Source organism: Cherax quadricarinatus, chromosome 43, assembly GCF_038502225.1.
Source record: "Cherax quadricarinatus isolate ZL_2023a chromosome 43, ASM3850222v1, whole genome shotgun sequence".
In the NCBI taxonomy this organism is placed as follows: Eukaryota; Metazoa; Arthropoda; class Malacostraca; order Decapoda; family Parastacidae; genus Cherax; species Cherax quadricarinatus.
In genome coordinates, this window is record NC_091334.1 from 8,461,961 (window position 1) to 8,484,241 (window position 22,281).

Genomic DNA, 22,281 nt, shown 5'->3' on the forward strand with positions numbered 1-22,281 from the left:
GACACTAGTTTATATCAACGTTGCTCATGCTATCTTTCCAACATATTTCATTAAGGTCATAATTTATTTGCTCCAGTTAATATATTGTTCCAGTTGAATTTGTTGACTACCCCCTCATGACTGTGCTGTGTGTCTCAAGGCGAGCGTGTTTGCAGGTCTGAACTTCAGTTACATTGCAATCCTAGTTTGCGGTATCTGACACCTTTGTAATCTGGATCAGATCCTCATTATGTGTGAGTACAAGGTCAAGGGTATTTTACAGTCTGACCGGCTCCATTATGTGCTGGTTTCAGTAGAATCTTTCGCAGGATAAATACTTCGAATGTGTGAGACGGTTCATCTCGGTTGCCTCCTGGAATTTTCTCAACTACAGAACAGGTATTTGTTACGTTCGTCCGTTTAGACGTCTTAAATTGAAATGCCCAAGCAACGAGAAGTTTGGGGCCTGGTTTATAACATTCTGAAAGCAGTATTCGATTTTTCTATTGCTGGTCTTTGAACTTCTAGGAAGTTAATCTAGCGATTTGTGTACAATAAGTAAACCAGGGAACGGGTGAGGTTTGAACCTGCGGCGAGTGAGTCGTAAAACTCACAGGCCGGTGCGTAACCAATCGTGTTATTATGATTTCGTGAGTTACAATAATTAAATTCTGGTTTTCAATTTTTTTTACTGCCCGGTCATAAAGATTTAACAGCATTATTTGAAGGAAGGCATTGAGAATCCAAAAAGTAGGTTAGACAAATATATAAGTGGGCCTACTGACCCACGTCACTGGTATATGAACCAAGTGTGTAAATGAAACACCTGTACAACACTTGGGCGTTTATGCTATATTACACACACACACACACACACACACACATGAATCACAGGGATGTTAGGAAGTATTTCTTCAGTCACAGAGTAGACAGGAAGTGGAATAATTTGGGAAGCGATGTAGTGGAGGCAGGATCCATTCATAGCTTTCAGCAGAGGTATGATAAAGCTCATGGTGCGGGTAGAGTGACCCAGTAGCAGCCAGTGAAGAAGCGGGGCCAGGAGTTATGATTCGACTCCTTCAACCACAGCTAGGTGAGTACACACACACACACACACACACACACACACACACACACACACACACACACACACACACACACACACACACACACACACACACACACACACACACACACCTGTGTACGCACAGGTGAGCATTTCATCCCTCCCCTAGTCTTCCTGGTAGTGTAAGGGGTGACGTGTACATCACAGGTGAGAGCATTGGGCTATCAGTCACAACGTCCCAGGTTTGATCCCAGGCACTAAGAAACGTATGGTCAAGCTTATAGCTGGTGTCCTTGTATACCTGGCACGGAGAAATAGGTAGATAAGTGTCAGTCAACCGCTGTGGGTGGCATTCTGGCAAACACTTGTGTCATTTTGTAACATAGCTAGTAAAAGGTAAACAGATCTTCAGTCTGTTACCATCTCGCACAAAAAATGTTGCCATAACGAAGGATCAATTTTTCAGGAGGAAAATAAACTGCTGTCTTACAAGATCCTGATCAGCTGGATTGTATCGTTTTACATGCTGCTAGCACCAGCAGCCTGATTGATCAGGCCATCAACCAGGTCTGCTCTTGGACCTGACCACTGGCTCTGACCTCCCCCTCCTTCCCGGAGTCAATCACACGTTGCACTTTAGGTAGGGTACTGTCAGCCAGGAGCTAAAACTCAAATTTGCATCCACAACAGGCGAGTACATCCCTCGGTGTAAGGGTTGGCCAGAATAACCTGAACACCTGCTGACTGATCTGTCGAATGACTGACTAATCAATTTGTGTTACAAGTTCATTTCTGTACTGTCTTCCAAGACGACGCTGCACCAATTCATTCTTCCAGGACGACGCTGCACCAATTCATTCTTCCAGGACGACGCTGCACCAATTCATTCTTCCAGGACGACGCTGCACCAATTCATTCTTCCAGGACGACGCTGCACCAATTCATTCTTCCAGGACGACGCTGCACCAATTCATTCTTCCAGGACGACGCTGCACCAATTCATTCTTCCAGGACGACGCTGCACCAATTCATTCTTCCAGGACGACGCTGCACCAATTCATTCTTCCAGGACGGCGCTGCACCAATTCATACCGCTAAAGTTGTTCAGAATTGACATAATGAAACTGTAAGTGAAGTCGAACACTTAGATTGGCTCCCACAATCGCCGGATTTAGATATCATAGAGCATCTGTGGAGTCAGTTGGAAACTGTTCAGATGCTATATGAATAAATCCCTCGACGAATTGGTGTTGTTTAGCTGCAAATGGAGGAGCAACTCCATATTGAAAATAACAAATGCTTTTGTCCAACCCATATATATACCCTGAAGGATGTGTGATTAAGTCAGGGAGACAATGACCAGAGTCACCAAGTCATTGAAGCGTTCACCAACCTGTCTGTGTGATCAGGTAATATTGATCAACCTGTCTGTGTGATCAGGTAATATTGTTCACCAACCTGTCTGTGTGATCAGATAATATTGTTCACCAACCTGTCTGTATGATCAGGTAATATTGTTCACCAACCTGTCTGTGTGATCAGGTAATATAGTTCACCAACCTGTCTTTATGACCACATAAGTGTTCATCAAACTGTATGACCACATAACACTACCAGCTTGGTTCCATCTAACACTAAATAACACTGTTCACGAACCTGTCTGTATAAACACATAACATTGTTCACGAACCTGTCTGTATGACCACATAACACTGTTCACCAACCTGCCTCTGCATCAACAGATAACACTGTTCACCAACCTGCCTCTGCATCAACAGATAACAATGTTCATCATCCTGCCTCTGCATCAACAGATAACAATGTTCATCAACCTGCCTCTGCATCAACAGATAACACTGTTCACCAACCTGCCTCTGCATCAACAGATAACAGTGTTCATCATCCTGCCTCTGCATCAACAGATAACACTGTTCACCAACCTGCCTCTGCATCAACAGATAACAATGTTCACCAACCTGCCTCTGCATCAACAGATAACAATGTTCATCAACCTGCCTCTGCATCAACAGATAACACTGTTCACCAACCTGCCTCTGCATCAACAGATAACAATGTTCACCAACTTACCTCTGCATCAACAGATAACAATGTTCACCAACCTGCCTCTGCATCAACAGATAACAATGTTCACCAACTTACCTCTGCATCAACAGATAACAATGTTCACCAACTTACCTCTGCATCAACAGATAACAATGTTCACCAGCTTACCTCTGCATCAACAGATAACAATGTTCACCAACCTACCTCTGCATCAACAGATAACAATGTTCATCAACCTGCCTCTGCATCAACAGATAACAGTGTTCATCATCCTACCTCTGCATCAACAGATAACAATGTTCACCAACTTACCTCTGCATCAACAGATAACAATGTTCACCAACTTACCTCTGCATCAACAGATAACAATGTTCACCAGCTTACCTCTGCATCAACAGATAACAATGTTCACCAACCTACCTCTGCATCAACAGATAACAATGTTCATCAACCTGCCTCTGCATCAACAGATAACAGTGTTCATCATCCTACCTCTGCATCAACAGATAACAATGTTCATCATCCTACCTCTGCATCAACAGATAACAATGTTCATCATCCTACCTCTGCATCAACAGATAACAGTGTTCATCAACCTGCCTCTGCATCAACAGATAACAGTGTTCATCATCCTACCTCTGCATCAACAGATAACAATGTTCATCAACCTGCCTCTGCATCAACAGATAACAGTGTTCACCAACCTGCCTCTGCATCAACAGATAACAGTGTTCATCATCCTACCTCTGCATCAACAGATAACAATGTTCATCATCCTACCTCTGCATCAACAGATAACAATGTTCATCAACCTGCCTCTGCATCAACAGATAACAATGTTCATCAACCTGCCTCTGCATCAACAGATAACAATGTTCATCATCCTACCTCTGCATCAACAGATAACAATGTTCATCATCCTACCTCTGCATCAACAGATAACAGTGTTCATCATCCTACCTCAGCATCAACAGATAACAATGTTCATCAACCTGCCTCTGCATCAACAGATAACAGTGTTCATCATCCTACCTCAGCATCAACAGATAACAATGTTCATCAACCTGCCTCTGCGTCAACAGATAACAGTGTTCATCAACCTGCCTCTGCATCAACAGATAACAGTGTTCATCCTACCTCAGCATCAACAGATAACAGTGTTCATCAACCTGCCTCTGCATCAACAGATAACAGTGTTCATCAACCTGCCTCTGCATCAACAGATAACAGTGTTCATCAACCTGCCTCTGCATCAACAGATAACAATGTTCATCATCCTACCTCTGCATCAACAGATAACAGTGTTCATCAACCTGCCTCTGCATCAACAGATAACAGTGTTCATCAACCTGCCTCTGCATCAACAGATAACAGTGTTCATCATCCTACCTCAGCATCAACAGATAACAGTGTTCATCATCCTACCTCTGCATCAACAGATAACAGTGTTCATCAACCTGCCTCTGCATCAACAGATAACAGTGTTCACCAACCTGCCTCTGCATCAACAGATAACAGTGTTCATCAACCTGCCTCTGCATCAACAGATAACAATGTTCATCAACCTGCCTCTGCATCAACAGATAACAGTGTTCATCAACCTGCCTCTGCATCAACAGATAACAGTGTTCATCAACCTGCCTCTGCATCAACAGATAACAGTGTTCATCAACCTGCCTCTGCATCAACAGATAACAATGTTCATCAACCTGCCTCTGCATCAACAGATAACAATGTTCATCAACCTGCCTCTGCATCAACAGATAACAATGTTCATCATCCTGCCTCTGCATCAACAGATAACAGTGTTCATCAACCTGCCTCTGCATCAACAGATAACACTGTTCATCAACCTACCTCTGCATCAACAGGTAACAGTGTTCATCATCCTGCCTCTGCATCAACAGATAACAATGTTCATCAACCTGCCTCTGCATCAACAGATAACAATGTTCATCAACCTGCCTCTGCATCAACAGATAACAGTGTTCATCATCCTGCCTCTGCATCAACAGATAACAATGTTCACCAACCTACCTCTGCATCAACAGATAACAATGTTCATCAACCTGCCTCTGCATCAACAGATAACAGTGTTCATCAACCTGCCTCTGCATCAACAGATAACGATGAATTAAAAGTTGATTCAGAAATCCCTCATAGTGTTAACTGATCTTCAAGACGTGAAGGTTTCGTTGGCAATAATCCCTGTGATGGATATGTAGGGTCATTGGGCCTCCAGCAGCAACAGCCTGGTTGAGCAGGCTAGCACCAGACGAGCCTGGCCCATGGCCGGGCTCCGGCAGTACTCTTCATATTTGCATCAAAGAGCTGCAGTTAGCTTCTTGAATTTCGCTAAGTCGGAGCTAATTAAAAGTCCAATTAGGGAATTTGAGCCCAAAGTAAACGGAAATTAAGACTGAGAAATGCTATTGATCTAGGTCACTAAGATCTTTTTCACCTAATGTAGATCTTAGTCACCTAATGTAACTTAACTTCTGTAATATTTTGGTGCATTGCGTGGAACAGTATTTGATGATATGTGTGTGTGTGTGTGTGTGTGTGTGTGTGTGTGTGTGTGTGTGTGTGTGTGTGTGTGTGTGTGTGTGTGTGTGTGTGTACTTGTACTCACCTATATGTGGTTGCAGGGATCGATTCATATCTCCTCTTCCCGCTTAGGACATACTGCACAAGTAACAGACTATGCAGTGTAATAGACTGTTGACATCTTTGCTAGGTCCACTCTCTCCCTATGTATGTGTGTGTATTGGGGGTATAGAGGGGAGAGGGGCTGCGTTGTGAGAGGGTAGGTAGGTAGGTAGGTAGGTAGTATGTTGGTAAAGGTTCAGGTAATGACATCACGGCCGGTGACATAAACTTGCAGCTGTAGTTTCCCACATGTTTCTGGGAGTGGAGACAGGAGGGGGACCGTAGATGATGGGGGGGGGGAATAAAGGGAGAACAGGACGGGGGTAGGGAACTAGGAGGTGGGATAGATCATCTTGAGAGATGGTAATTCCTGTGTGATAGTAACTCCAGCTCTGCTGCAGGAGAACCTTTGAAGCTACCGTAGTTACTAAACCCATAGTGGAATGCTTAACGATGTCCTTATCTCCTTACTGAAGCCTCGCAGCTCTGGCTGACACTGCTGAAACCTCCCAACACATTTCATTACCTATTGTATAAAGTTCATCCTGTGTGATGGAATATGACAAGGACACCCATCCTGTGCGATGTAATGTGACAAGGACACCCATCCTGTGCGATGTAATGTGACAAGGACACCCATCCTGTGCGATGGCATATGACAAGGACACCCATCCTGTGCGATGTAATGTGACAAGGACACCCATCCTGTGCAATGGCATATGACAAGGACACCCATCCTGTGCGATGTAATGTGACAAGGACACCCATCCTGTGCGATGGCATATGACAAGGACACCCATCCTGTGCGATGTAATGTGACAAGGACACCCATCCTGTGCGATGGCATATGACAAGGACACCCATCCTGTGCGATGTAATGTGACAAGGACACCCATCCTGTGCAATGGCATATGACAAGGACAACCATCTTGTGCGATGCAATATGACAAGGACACCCATCCTGTGCGATGGCATATGACAATGACACCCATCTTGTGCGATGCAATATGACAAGGACACCCATCCTGTGCGATGGAATATAAATAGCTTTTGTTTCTGGAGGAGAGAAATCATTAGAGCCAGACGATAGAAGTTAATAAAGGTAGTGTCGAGGGGGCAGTGATTTGACCCTTGCAAGCAGAGATAGGTAAATACAAAGGTATATAATCTTAAGCAGTAGTGTAAAAGACACAAAATGCAATCACTTAGGACGTGTCATTGTAAACGTTTTGTTATAGCGTAACTGCACACTGTGTGGGTGCATCTCAACTTCGTTGCTGAAATCAATTCTCTGTACACGAGATTAGTCACAGCTCAATATCTCCGCCATCTTGCCTGGCTCTAGTGCATTTATGAGATGCCACACACATTATCGATCTTGTGTGAAGGTGCATTAGGCGGCAGGGAAAGAAAGCACTGTATTATCCAATGGCGGACTTTAGGCGAGTTAGTCCTGTGAAACCGTTTTTTGTTGATGTCTTCAGAAGGGTGAACTGAAACATGTATGTTTTTTAAGTCTTTAATTAAATTAAATACACAAGCGTTTTTACAATATGTTGCACAATATGTTGCAGGATTACAGATCTTCTCTATATCATGAACATGTAAAATGAGAGGTAAATCTTACAACTTCTGCTTATATTTGATATACACTGACCTGTAGTTCCTAAGTTAATGAACCTCCTAATACTGTGCCTAGGACAATTCACAAATATCCTAAAATTTGGAGAGAAGATTTTAGAACGTTTCGTTGCTTCCGTCGACCATTATCATGTGATAAATGTTTCGTTTTACTTACTGTTATTGTAATATTTCCTTTCCGATGTAGGAGTCCTGGTATGAGACGGGCCGCGGGGGCGATGATCTCTCTGATCCTTAACAGATTTACCACGACAGCCAATACTGGTGTACTATATTGTTGTGTGTGACCCAACAAGAAAGGAGAACTGGTGTTAGAATGTGAGATTTCCGCCTCTACCTCGGAAAGTTTTTATTCCATGAATTATGTCTGGGCACCAAGCTAGTTACGTACTTGTCCGAGTAGTTTGTAATGTCCGGACACCAGGCTTTTTAGGTACTCGTCCGAGTAGGTCGTAACGTCCGGACACCAGCCTTTTTAGGTACTTGTCCGAGGAGGTTATAATGTCCGGACACCAAGCTAGTTATGTACTCCTACGAGGTGATTCTAAACCTAACTTAGTTTATAGATTGTCTTAGCAAGGATACCTGAGGGACGCCTGTAGTTGGCGTCCTTCACGTATCATTTAGGTAAGACGTTAATCTACACACCTTAACCACACTTCTTTTTAACATGGACATAACAGTAGTGCGTTACTTTACTAATAATAGTTTTTTTTTTTTTTGCACTCTGGCAAGATCACTGATGTTTTCTTGTCTCATGAAGACGTACGATGACATAAATCTTACAGATTTCTTACATCCAGTATGTACCTACCTTTACACTCCTGTGTGCTTCTTAATCCTGTAATATTACCTTTCTCATCTAGGAGACCTGGTCTGAGACCATCTAGGAGACCTGGTCTGAGACAATCTAGGAGACCTGGTCTGAGACCATCTAGGAGACCTGGTCTGAGACCATATAGGAGACCTGGTCTAAGACCATCTAGGAGACTTGGTCTGAGACCATCTAGGAGACCTGGTCTGAGACCAGGCCGTGGGGAAGATAAACCCCAGAACCACTTGTAGATAACAAATCTCTATAATATTTATATTGCGGTTGCTAGCTTCGTTGCCCTCTTATACCCCAACCTGTACTCCCACTACCAGTGATACTCGTGCAGATTTCAACGTTTTCTGGTTATGCTTCTTCACCTCGTTGCCAGGCATGTTCTGGCCGTTTTTTTGTCTCTTTAAATTATAGTATAAATTGTAGTATACACAGACTTTGCAAAAGCCTTTGACAAGTGCGACCATGGTGTAATAGCACACAAAATGCGTGCTAAAGGGATAACCGGCAAAGTAGGCAGATGGATCTTCAACTTTCTAACCAATCGCACACAAAGAGTAGTGGTAAACAGAGTTAAATCAGATGCTGCCAGAGTGAAGAGCTCTGTCCCACAAGGCACAGAACTCGCACCTATCCTGTTCCTTATTCTCATATCAGACATAGACAGAGATGTAAACCACAGCGCTGTATCATCTTTTGCAGACGATTAGGATCTGCATGAGACTGTCATCCATTGAGGACACTGTTAACCTCCAAGAAGATATAAACCAAGTTTTCCAATGGGCAACGGAGAACAAAATGATGTTCAATGAAGACAATTTCCAACTACTCCGTTATGGAAAACTGGAGGAAATAATAACTAGAACTGAGTATACTACAAACTCCAATCACACAATAGAGAGGAAAAGTAATGTGAGAGACCTGGGAGTGGTAATGTCAGAGGATCTCACCTTCAAGGATCACAACAATGCCACTATCACATCTGCTAGGAAACTGATAGGATGGATAATGAGAACATTCAAGACAAGAGATGCTAAGCCAATGATGATCCTTTTTAAATCACTTATTCTTTCTAGGCTGGAATACTGCTGTACATTAACATCCCCACTCAAGGCAGGTGAAATTGCAGAGCTAGAGAATGTAGAGAGAGCCTTTACTGCACGTATAAGTTCCATCAAACACCTTAACTACTGGGAGCGCCTGGAAGCACTTGACTTGTACTCACTAGAGCGCAGGCGAGAGAGATATATCATAATCTACACCTGGAAGATTCTGGAGGGACTGGTCCCTAATATGCACACAGCAATCACTCCATACGAAAGCAAAAGACTTGGCAGGCGATGCAACATACCCCCAGTGAAAAGTAGGGGCGTCACTGGTACACTAAGAGAAAACACAATAAGTGTCCGGGGCCCAAGACTGTTCAACAGCCTCCCACCAGCAATAATTTGCATTACCGGTAGATCCCTGGTTGTCTTCAAGAGGGAGCTGGACAGATACCTAAAGACGGTGCCGGATCAGCCGGGCTGTGGTTCATACGTTGGATTACGTGCGGCCAGCAGTAACAGCCTCGCTGATCAGGCCCTGATCCACCGGGAGGCCTGGTCGTGGACCGGGCCGCGGGGACGTTGATCCCCGGAATTCCCTCCAGGTAGACTCCAGGTAGTTAGATATTTTTTCCATGGGAGGTACTTCCTGGAAACCAGAACAGGTAGAGAGCCCTCGGTGTATTACGAGGATACATGGACACATACAGTGACTGCTGTTACAGTTGTGGTTGTGTGAGAGAAAGTGAAAGTTACACCTGTTAACTAGGACTGGTAGAGCTGGCCCCACACTCTCTCTGCCTGCCAACAACTTGAAATGTATGCCGTTTAAATGATGATGTTGACCATGATATATATATATATATATATATATATATATATATATATATATATATATATATATATATATATATATATATATATATATATATATATATATATATATATAATTGTCATCTGTACATGATATCGGGGAGTCTCTGCCTTCGCACAGACTGGTGTCAAACCAGGCATCTGATCGACCAGGCTGTAGGTGCCAGCCTTACCGAGTTCGACGCATGCACCACAGCCCGGCTAATCAGACACAGACTTGAGGAACTTACCATGTTGGCACTTTAAGACAGCTAGAGGTTGGTTGGTAATTTTCCTCGTGCACAACGGGAGTTGAAAAGGCGAGGCTTCCTTACACGTGTGTGTGTGTGTGTGTGTGTGTGTGTGTGTGTGTGTGTGTGTGTGTGTGTGTGTGTGTGTGTGTGTGTGTGTGTGTGTGTATGTATATATATATATATATATATATATATATATATATATACCTGGAGGTTACCTGGAGGTTATTCCGGGGATCAACGCCCCCGCGGCCCGGTCCATGACCAGGCCTCCCGATGGATCAGGGCCTGATCAACTAGGCTGTTACTGCTGGCCGCACGCAGTCCGACGTACGAGCCACAGCCCGGCTGATCCGGCACCGACTTTAGGTATCTGTCCAGCTCTCTCTTAAAGGCAGCCAGGGGTTTATTGGCAATTCCCCTAATGCTTGATGGGAGGCTGTTGAACAGTTTTGGGCCCCGGACACTTATGGTGTTTTCTCTTAGTGTACCAATGGCGCCCCTACTTTTTATTGGCGGCATTTTGCATCGCCTGCCCAGTCTTTTACTTTCGTAGGGAGTGATTTCTGTGTGCAGATTTGGGACCATTCCTTCCAAGATTTTCCAAGTGTAGATTATGATATATCTCTCCCTCCTGCGTTCCAATGAGTACAAGTCAAGTGCTTCCAAGCGTTCCCAGTAGTTAAGGTGCTTGACAGAACTTATACGTGCAGTAAAGGATCTCTGTACACTCTCTAGATCTGCGATTTCACCTGCTTTGTATGGAGATGTTAATGTACAGCAGTATTCCAGCCTAGAGAGAACAAGTGATTTGAAAAGGATCATCATGGGCTTGGCATCTCTCGTTTTGAAAGTTCTCATTATCCATCCTATCATTTTCTTTGCACGTGCGATCGTGGCACTGTTGTGATCCTTGAAAGTGAGATCCTCAGACATTACTACTCCCAGGTCCCTTACATTATTTTTCCGCTCTATTGTATGGCCGGAGTCAGTAGTATACTCTGTTCTAGTTATTATCTCCTCCAGTTTTCCATAACGGAGTAGTTGGAATTTGTCCTCATTGAACATCATATTGTTTACCGTTGCCCACTGGAAAACTTTGTTTATATCTTCTTGGAGGTTAACCGCGTCCTCAGCAGATGACAGCCTCATGCAGATCCTAGTATCATCCGCAAAGGATGATACGGTGCTGTGGTGTATATCTCTGTTTATGTCTGATATGAGGATAAGGAATAAGATGGGGGCGAGTACTGTGCCTTGTGGAACAGAGCTCTTCAGTATGGCAGCCTCCGATTTAACTCTGTTGACCACTACTCTTTGTGTTCGCTTTGTTAGGAAGTTGAAGATCCATCTCCCCACTTTCCCAGTTATTCCTTTAGCACGTATTTTATGGGCTATTACGCCATGATCGCATTTGTCAAATGCTTTTGCAAAGTCTGTGTATATTACATCTGCATTCTGATTTTCTTCCAGTGCATCCAAGGCCATGTCATAGTGATCCAGTAGTTGTGATATATATATATATATATATATATATATATATATATATATATATATATATATATATATATATATATATATATAATATATATATATATATATATATATATATATATATATATATATATATATATATATATATATATATATATATATATATATATATATAAACGCTCTATTTGTGTATGTAATAATTTCGCAAAAATCATTCTGAACCTAACGAAAAAAAATTGATTTCGTTGTGTTTGTTTAGTTGGATTGTGTTTGTTTAGTTGGATTAGGCTAAATTAAATTGTGCTTGTTATAATAAGGTTAGGTAAGTTTTCTAAGGTTCTTTTGGTACAAAATTATTAATTTTTACATTAACATAAATGAAAAAAATATATCTTTAAACGTATAAGAGAAAATTTTAGAAAGGACTTAATTGTAAACGAGTTCTTGCTAGCTGACGAGTTTTACCTATTTGGCACGATATATATATATATATATATATATATATATATATATATATATATATATATATATATATATATATATATATATATATATATATATATATATATATATATGCAAAACAACCACTCTGAAAGAATAGAGAAATTCCAAGCGTTTTCGTGACTACTCACATTATCAAGGAACTATGAAAGTAAAGCATAGTTCCTTCATAGTTCCTTGATAATGTGAGTAGTCACGAAAGCGCTTGGAATTTCTCTATTCTTTCAGAGTGGTTGTTTTGCATATTCTGAAATCACCTGTTTACTGTGATCTTATTGCATATATATATATATATATATATATATATATATATATATATATATATATATATATATATATATATATATATATATATATATATATATATTTATAGTAGCATGACGTCACTCATCTTTGTACTCTCTCTCCCACAGCAACTGGACTCTGGGTATGTGATAATGCCAGGGTGGGAGGGTCGGGCAGACTCCAGTACTGACGGTGATGACCTCGACGACACTGGCCTCGACTACCTCGACAGCAGACCTGGTGTCCTGCCCGCTCCCTCCGGCATCGTCTTCGAGGGCGAGGCCGTTATTATCAACGGCAGGAGCAACCTGCAACGGCAACCCAAGAACAAGAAGGTGAGTCCGTTAGAAGGTCGGTGCTCCAGGGGTAAGAACACCTGTGGTACCCCTCCAGGAAGGTTCCTGCAGAGGTACCACAAATATCCTCAACAGAGTCTGAATGTGTTCTATTACCCCAGGCGTTGTGTGACCCCAGCGGGGCTCGTGCTCCCATCATGAAGGTAATAATGATGTGGCTCAGTTATAGCAGGGATCTGTGTTGAAGGGGGAGCATATCTGTGGTGCAGATTATATAGCATGTGTTTGGTAAACATCAGTCCCTCAGATCTACCTCCTAACATTACGCTTCTTACACGTTCTTACTTTCACAGCATTGTGGCTTCTCAGCTTGCGTGTACACACACACACACACACACACACACACACACACACACACACACATACATACATACATACATACATACATATACATATACATATACATATATATCTGGGCTGTCAAAACTTGGATGCCAAGATTTACGTATTCAGTTAGGACTTAGAGGAGACGACAATTATTTTCCTGGAGTCGTAGATGATGATAAAGAAGAGAGAGATCACAACTACTATTAAATTAGTGATAACATTTCACCAAGACTTTGCAGACAAAAGCACAAACGTGATTTACTTGATTTTTTCTCCCCTAATGAAACTGACAATTTTTTTTAACTACAAAAAAATCGTTGCCAGGTGTGCAACAAAGCCCTCGCCTGTGTGTACCAAACTGGAGAGGTGTGGCACACCACTGGAGAGGTGTGGTACACTGGAGAGGGGTGGCACACCACTAGAGAAGTGTGGTACACCACTGGAGAGGTGAGACACACCACTGCAGTGTTGTGGTGTACTGGAGAGGTGTGGTACACCACTGGAGAGGTGTGGTACACCACTGCAGTGTTGTGGTGCACTGGAGAGGTGTGGTACACTGGAGAGGTGTGGTACACAACTGCAGTGTTGTGGTGCACTGGAGAGGTGTGGTACACCACTGGAGAGGTGTGGTACACCACTGGAGAAGTGTGGTACACCACTGGAGAGGTGTGGCACACCACTGGAGAGGTGTGGTACACCACTGGAGAGGTGTGACACACCACTGGAGAGGTGTGGTACACCACTGGAGAGGTGTGGCACACCACTGGAGTGGTGTGGCACACCACTGGAGAGGTGTGGCACACCACTGGAGTGGTGTGGCACACCACTGGAGAGACAAACTACATCTTATCTTCTGCAATAATTGATTAAATGAGGTCAGTGAGACATGACCAACGAAAGTCAGTAATCTTTCAACGTTAAAATCTTGAACCATACTGTCAGTTCTTAGTTTACCGGGAGACGGTTTCTGGGTCAACCGTCCCGCCTGATGAACCAGGCTGTTGGTGATGGCTGCGTACAGTCCATCGTGTGCTCCACAGCCCACAATCTGTTGCTAATTTCCCTCCTATATCAAGAGAGCATTGAAAAGTCTTGGTCCCTTTACACATTGAGTTACCTCAGGTACTCTGGTACCATGTAAACCAGTCGTAGGTATCCTGGTGCCCTGTAAACCAGTCACAGATACCCTGGTGCCCTGTAAACCAGTCACAGGTACCCTGGTGCCCTGTAAACCAGTCACAGGCACCCTGGTGCCCTATACCCAGGTAGCCAGTGAATCAGTGACAGGTAGCCAATAAAGCAGTGACAGGTAGCAGTGACAGGTGTGTGTCAGGTATGGATCAAGGCTCAGGTGTTACCTGGATACCTCCAGGTATCCAGGTAACACCTGACACAGTGCTGTACCCACCACTTGTTTTTGTCTTTGTTTTTTGTATATACAAGTGAAAGTTATTATTAAGCGTGTACCATTGTGACGGTACACTTTATTACTCGTGATGTGTACCATTGTGACGGTACACTTTATTACTCGTGATGTGTACCATTGTGACGGTACACTTTATTACTCGTGATGTGTACCATTGTGACGGTACACTTTATTACTTGTGATGTGTACCATTGTGACGGTACACTTTATTACTCGTGATGTGTACCATTGTGACGGTACACTTTATTACTCGTGATGTGTACCATTGTGACGGTACACTTTATTACTCGTGATGTGTACCATTGTGACGGTACACTTTATTACTTGTGATGTGTACCATTGTGACGGTACACTTTATTACTCGTGATGTGTAAAATTGTGACGGTACACTTTATTACTCGTGATGTGTACCATTGTGACGGTACACTTTATTACTCGTGATGTGTACCATTGTGACGGCACACTTTATTACTCGTGATGTGTACCATTGTGACGGTACACTTTATTACTTGTGATGTGTACCATTGTGACGGTACACTTTATTACTCGTGATGTGTACCATTGTGACGGTACACTTTATTACTCGTGATGTGTACCATTGTGACGGTACACTTTATTACTCGTGATGTGTACCATTGTGACGGTACACTTTATTACTCGTGATGTGTACCATTGTGACGGTACACTTTATTACTCGTGATGTGTACCATTGTGATGGTACACTTTATTACTCGTGATGTGTACCATTGTGACGGTACACTTTATTACTCGTGATGTGTACCATTGTGACGGTACACTTTATTACTCGTGATGTGTACCATTGTGACGGTACACTTTATTACTCGTGATGTGTACCATTGTGACGGTACACTTTATTACTCGTGATGTGTACCATTGTGACGGTACACTTTATTACTTGTGATGTGTACCATTGTGACGGTACACTTTATTACTCGTGATGTGTACCATTGTGGCGGTACACTTTATTACTTGTGATGTGTACCATTATGACGGTACACTTTATTACTCGTGATGTGTACCATTGTGACGGTACACTTTATTACTCGTGATGTGTACCATTGTGACGGTACACTTTATTACTCGTGATGTGTACCATTGTGACGGTACACTTTATTACTCGTGATGTGTACCATTGTGACGGTACACTTTATTACTCGTGATATGTACCATTGTGACGGTACACTTTATTACTTTTGATGTGTACCATTGTGACGGTACACTTTATTACTCGTGATGTGTACCATTGTGACGGTACACTTTATTACTTGTGATGTGTACCATTGTGACGGTACACTTTATTACTCGTGATGTGTACCATTGTGACGGTACACTTTATTACTCGTGATGTGTACCATTGTGACGGTACACTTTATTACTCGTGATGTGTACCATTGTGACGGTACACTTTATTACTTGTGATGTGTACCATTGTGACGGTACACTTTATTACTCGTGATGTGTACCATTGTGGCGGTACACTTTATTACTTGTGATGTGTACCATTATGACGGTACACTTTATTACTCGTGATGTGTACCATTGTGACGGTACACTTTATTACTCGTGATGTGTACCATTGTGACGGTACACTTTATTACTCGTGATGTGTACCATTGTGACGGTACACTTTATTACTCGTGATGTGTACCATTGTGACGGTACACTTTATTACTCGTGATGTGTACCATTGTCACGGTACACTTTATTACTCGTGATGTGTACCATTGTGACGGTACACTTTATTACTCGTGATGTGTACCATTGTGACGGTACACTTTATTACTCGTGATGTGTACCGTTGTGACGGTACACTTTATTACTCGTGATGTGTACCATTGTGACGGTACACTTTATTACTTGTGATGTGTACCATTGTGACGGTACACTTTATTACTCGTGATGTGTACCATTGTCAGGGTACACTTTATTACTCGTGATGTGTACCATTGTGACGGTACACTTTATTACTCGTGATGTGTACCATTGTGACGGTACACTTTATTACTCGTGATGTGTACCATTGTGACGGTACACTTTACTACTCGTGATGTGTACCATTGTGACGGTACACTTTATTACTCGTGATGTGTACCATTGTGACAGTACACTTTATTACTCGTGATGTGTACCATTGTGACGGTACACTTTACTACTCGTGATGTGTACCATTGTGACGGTACTCTGTGTTTGGTGGGTTGCTTAAGTGTACCAGTGTGACGGTACACTGTGTGTGGTGGGTTGCTTAGATGTACCATTGTGACGGTACACGGTGGCAGTAACGTGTTACTTGCTCCATTAGGTTTAAGACCTCTTCCCTGTGCAAAATGCGTCTGTATAGTCCCCTGAGCGTTGTGTATACCATTGTCTATACAGGGAGAGGTTTTTCTCTGTATATATGTTTAAGAGATGCATATCTTTGTTTATATATACAGTGTGAGGTGTGTCGTATATGCACTAAGAAGTGTGTCTCTGTGTATATACGCTGAGAAGTGCGTCTGTGTATATACGCTGAGAAGTGCGTCTGTGTATATACGCTGAGAAGTGCGTCTGTGTATATACGCTGAGAAGTGCGTCTGTGTATATACGCTGAGAAGTGCGTCTGTGTATATACGCTGAGAAGTGCGTCTGTGTATATACGCTGAGAAGTGCGTCTGTGTATATACGCTGAGAAGTGCGTCTCTGTGTACAGGGCAAGATCCAGCATCAGCGAGGTCAAAAGCTCAGTGCCCCAAGGCACTGTCCTGGCACCTCTGCTGTTCCTCATCCTCATAGCAGACAGACAAAAACACCCGGCACACTTTTGTATCATCATTTGCAGATGACACTAAAATAAGCATGAAAGTCAGTACGATAGAGGACACTGAAAAAGTACAGGAAGACATAAACAGGGTTTTCCAGTGGGCAGTGGAAAACAACATGACGTTCAATGGTGATAAGTTCCAGTTGCTTAGGTATGGAAAGAATGAAGAACTCAAAAGGAGCACTATATACAAAACTCAAGAGGGTCACCAAATAGAACGTAAGGAACACGTAAAAGACCTAGGAATAATTATGTCAGCTGACCTTTCTTTTAAAGACCATAACAAGACAAAGATCACGACAGCCAGGAAGATGATGGGGTGGGTATTGACAACTTTCAAAACAAGGGAAATAATGTGATGAATGGTTTGAAAAAACCGACAAGTTGAAGATTGAAACACTTATGCAGCATATGGGAATCTTTATTCAGGAAACGTTTCGCCACACAGTGGCTTCATCAGTCCAATACAAAGAGGAAGGCGTAAGGAGAGGAGGAGAATGAGGTTGAGGGACTGATTACCTCATTCTCCTCCTCTCCTTACGCCTTCCTCTTTGTATTGGACTGATGAAGCCACTGTGTGGCGAAACGTTTCCTGAATAAAGATTCCCATATGCTGCATAAGTGTTTCAATCTTCAAGGGAAATAATGCCGATGGTGACACTCTTCAAATCGCTAGTGCTCCCTCTCTTAGAATATTGCTCAGTGCTGACGGCCCCGTTCAGGGCAGGAGAAATATCGGAGCTGGACCAAATACAGAGATCGTTTACGGCTCACATTGAGCCAGTAAAGCACCTAAACTACTGGGAACGCATGCAAGTCTTGAACATGTACTCATTGGAGCGGAGGAGAGAGAGGTACATGATAATATATACCTGGAAGGTACTCGAGGGCTTGGTCCCAAATCTGCACACTGCCATAACAACATACTGGAGTGAGAGATATGGGAGGATGTGTAAAATAAACCCAGTGAAGAGCAGGGGTGCGGTGGGGACAATAAGGGAACACTGTATCAACATCCGGGTCCCAGACTTTTCAACATCTTACCAGAAGATATCAGAAACACTGCTGGAACAAGTGTTGAAGCCTTCTAGAGGAAACTAGACAAGTATCTTCACCAGGTGCCAGATCAACCAGGCTGTGATGGATATGTGGGGCAGCGGGCCTCCAGCAGCAACAACCTGGTTGACCAGGCGAGCACCAGACGAGCCTGGCCCATGGCCGGGCTCAGAGAGTAGATATACTCTCGAAATTCTTCAAAGGTATATCAAAGGTATGTTGAATTCCTCACACACTTTGCAGTCGCTTCTTATGATCTCTCCTGCTTCCTTCCTCAGCCTGATTACCTGGTCCTTGACTGTTGTTTTCCTCCTGATGTGGCTGTACAACAGCTTTGGGTCAGACTTGGCTTTCGCTGCTATGTCATTTTCATATTGTCGTTGAGCCTCCCTTCTTACCTGTGCATATTCATTTCTGGCTCTTACGACTTCTCTCCTTGTTCTCCTGGGTCCTTTGCCTTCTATACTTCTTCCATTATTTAGCACACTTGGTTTTGGCCTCTTGGTTTACCTTAGGGTAAACCAAGGGCTCATCCTGGTTTTCGCATTATTTCTGTTTCCCTTGGGTACAAACCTCTCTTCTCAGCTTCCTTGCGTATTGTTGTCACATATCCCATCATCTTGTTTACTGACTTCCCTGCAAGTTCTCTATCCCACTGAACCCCGTGTAGGGAATTCTTCATGCCTGTGTAATGCCCTCTCTTGTAATTTGGCTTCACTCGTCCTGCCCTTCCTGCTTGCATCTCCACTTGTAACTCTACTATGTATTCGAAGCTCAGAACCACATGGTCACTGGCCCTGAGGGGGCTCTCATATGTAATGTCCTCGATGTTTGCACTACTCAAGGTGAATACTAGGTCCAGTCTTGCTCGTTCATCCTCTCCTCTCTCTGGTAGTGTCCCTTACGTGCTGGTACATGAGGTTTTCCAGTACCACCTCCATCATCTTAGCCCTCCACGTTTCTGGGCCCCCATGTGATTCCAGGTTCTCCCAGTCGATTTCCTTGTGGTTGAAGTCACCCATGACCAGTAACTTTGTCCTGCTTGCAGGAACCCTTCTGGCCACCTCATCTAGTGTGTCAGCCATCGCTCTATTACTCTCATCATACTCTTCCCTTGACCTACTACTGTTCTGTGGTGGATTATACATCACTGCAATTACCACCTTGGGACCTCCAGACTGAAGCATTTCTATTGTGTAGTCTCTTGCTTCTCTGTCTCATCTCTCCAGCTCATCAAAATCCCATCGGTTTATGATGAGCAGTGCCCTTCCTCCACCCCCTTCTGTTCCCTCTATCTTTCCTCAGGATCTGATATCCTGTTGGAAAGATGGCATCTGTTATCATTCCTATGAGCTTGGTTTCTGTGAGAGCTATGATGTTCAGTGATGCCTCTTTGGCTCTTTCATGCCATTCCTCCAACTTATTCGTTATTCCATCGGTGTTGGTGTACCATACCTTCAGTTTCCTCGACAACACTGTGTTCTTGGGGGGTCTGTGAGGGTGGGGGACCTGGCGGTGTGCTGAGGGATTCTACGGTGTATGTGTGGGTGTGGGTGTGGGGGGGAGGAAGAGGGGACAGTTGGTTTAGAAGAAAAGGTTGAAGAATGAGACACTTGCGCAATATTTGGGAATCCTTATAGGAAAACGTTTTGCCAGTCAGTGGCTTCTTCAGTCAAATACAGAGAAGAACGGTGGAAGATGAGTAATGAGGTAATCAGTCCCTCAGCCTGGAGTAGATGTGTTCTGCTCATCAATCTTGACGGACTGAACACTCCAGCTCCAGGCTGAGGGACTGAGTACCTCATTCTCCTCATCTTGCACCGTTCTTCTCTGTACTGGACTGAAGAAGCCAATGACTGGCGAAACGTTTCGTCAACAAAGATTCCCAAATGTTGCACAAGTGTGTCGTCATTCTTCAGGGGATAGTTGACTGTGGAGGGTGAGAGATGGAGGTGGAGGGGCCGGGGGGGGGGTTGACTGAGTTACATAAAAGCATTAACAAATGTGACGTTTTTATGCTGAGTGACTGTCATTGTTTTTTCACCAGCTGTGAGGAATGACACATGTTGCTGTCTTTGTTTGCCCGTGTGCTGTCGTTGTCGACGCTTTCCTTCATGCTAAATATTGCTTGGCCTATTTTTTAATATTTCATCTGACTACAATGGCACGGGTATGCAACAAGTGCGTTATCTCAGGTTGCTGTGTGCTAGGCCATTATCACTCACTCTTATCACCCTCTCATTCCTTACATTCCTACCATCATAACTACATTCCCTATACAGCCACTCTTCCCTCATCTGACTTTCTTTTCACTTCTCCACCCTTTATTTTAAGGTAATTTTGTGTGTCTATAAATGCAGTGAAGCATTTATTCATACTCCATTCTACTGTCATGGGTACAAGAGCTGTAACTTCAAGCTATCCTGTATGGTGGTGGTGGTGGTGTAAGAAGGATGGAATGGTTAGAGGTAGTGCTGCTTCCGGACGAATAAAGCACCACCTTGGCGGTGGCGTTGATAGTGGTGTTCCTGTTGTTGATGTGCAAGTTAGCAGGTGGTGGTGAGTGAGGTAGGTGAATGGTGGGTAAGTAGAACCACAGTGAGTGCCACAGGTAAGCAGCTTATCACTCTTATCACCCACCATCCCACCACTGCAATCACTGTCTCAACTATTTTATAGTTTTCTTAATAATGTTCAAAGTATGACCAGGATGTCTTGGTGGCAGTACTAGAAACATCAGATCATAACTCCGTAAAAAACACTCTAGAAGTGTGATCAAATATTTTTAAACAGATTAATAATGGCTGAAATTAAATCAGAGAAGTGTACAATATAACATTAGGAATTCTAAACTCGTGTTGCATTAATTTTCAATAATACTGGTCACAACCTGCCGATGTTGGTGGTGCAGTCTTGCAATTGCCTTTTTTTTTGGGGGGGGGGCTTTAATCCTGTAAAGGTAGGCCTAAATTTAGTTTGTATTATTGACATCAGTGAAGTATATTAATTTTGGTATGTTCCGAAACATGACTGTAGAGTTAAAGGAGGGATGTATGCGTGAGCTGCTGCTTTGACAAAACTATCCTTGCCGAGTGAGCTAAGTCGGCAGATTCAGCTGCCTCACCTTCGTGTGTTAGTGTGACTTGTCAGTGGTCCAAGTCGGACCGAAACATCGTCATAGCTTCTTTATCCCATGTGTGGGTTATTTGTGTATTGTTTCACTCATGGTATTGTGTCCTTTTGCTCTTCAAAACGTGTTAAAATTTGCCTCGTTATTTTGGGTTAGTTGCGAATTGTTTCAACCTTGGTATTGTTGCTTTTATTTAACAATAGTCGCATTTGAGAGAGGTGGAGGATGGCAGAGTGTAAGATGTACGAGCGAGATAGACTCGACAGGTGAATGTATTGAGCGAGTATGATAGATGGAAATAAATGGTATAAAATACCGACACAATGGAAATATAAACACAAATGCAGTATAATGTGATCCTTTATTGACAACGTTTCACCCACACAGTGGGCTTTTTCAAGTCACACACGGATCTACCTGGGGTTGGAAGGTACGAGAGTATTTAGTCTCGTGACTATAAATACTCTCGTACCTTCCAACCCCAGGTAGATCCGTGTGTGACTTGAAA

At 43.1% G+C, this 22,281-nt stretch overlaps 2 protein-coding genes across 2 annotated transcripts in view; both read left to right on the forward strand.

Annotated features, from left to right (window-relative positions):
* LOC138851044 (uncharacterized) overlaps positions 1-12,879 on the forward strand; it is a 195,927-nt gene extending 183,048 nt beyond the window's left edge. Inside the window, exon 3 of the mRNA XM_070093554.1 lies at positions 12,786-12,879. The gene's annotated coding sequence lies outside the window, so the exon portion shown is untranslated. The remainder of the gene's footprint in view (positions 1-12,785) is intronic.
* Positions 12,810-22,281, forward strand: part of LOC128694234 (protein phosphatase 1-binding protein bifocal) — an 86,617-nt gene continuing 77,145 nt past the window's right edge. Inside the window, exon 1 of the mRNA XM_053784252.2 lies at positions 12,810-12,992. Coding sequence (XP_053640227.2) covers positions 12,810-12,992 — 183 coding nt within the window. The remainder of the gene's footprint in view (positions 12,993-22,281) is intronic.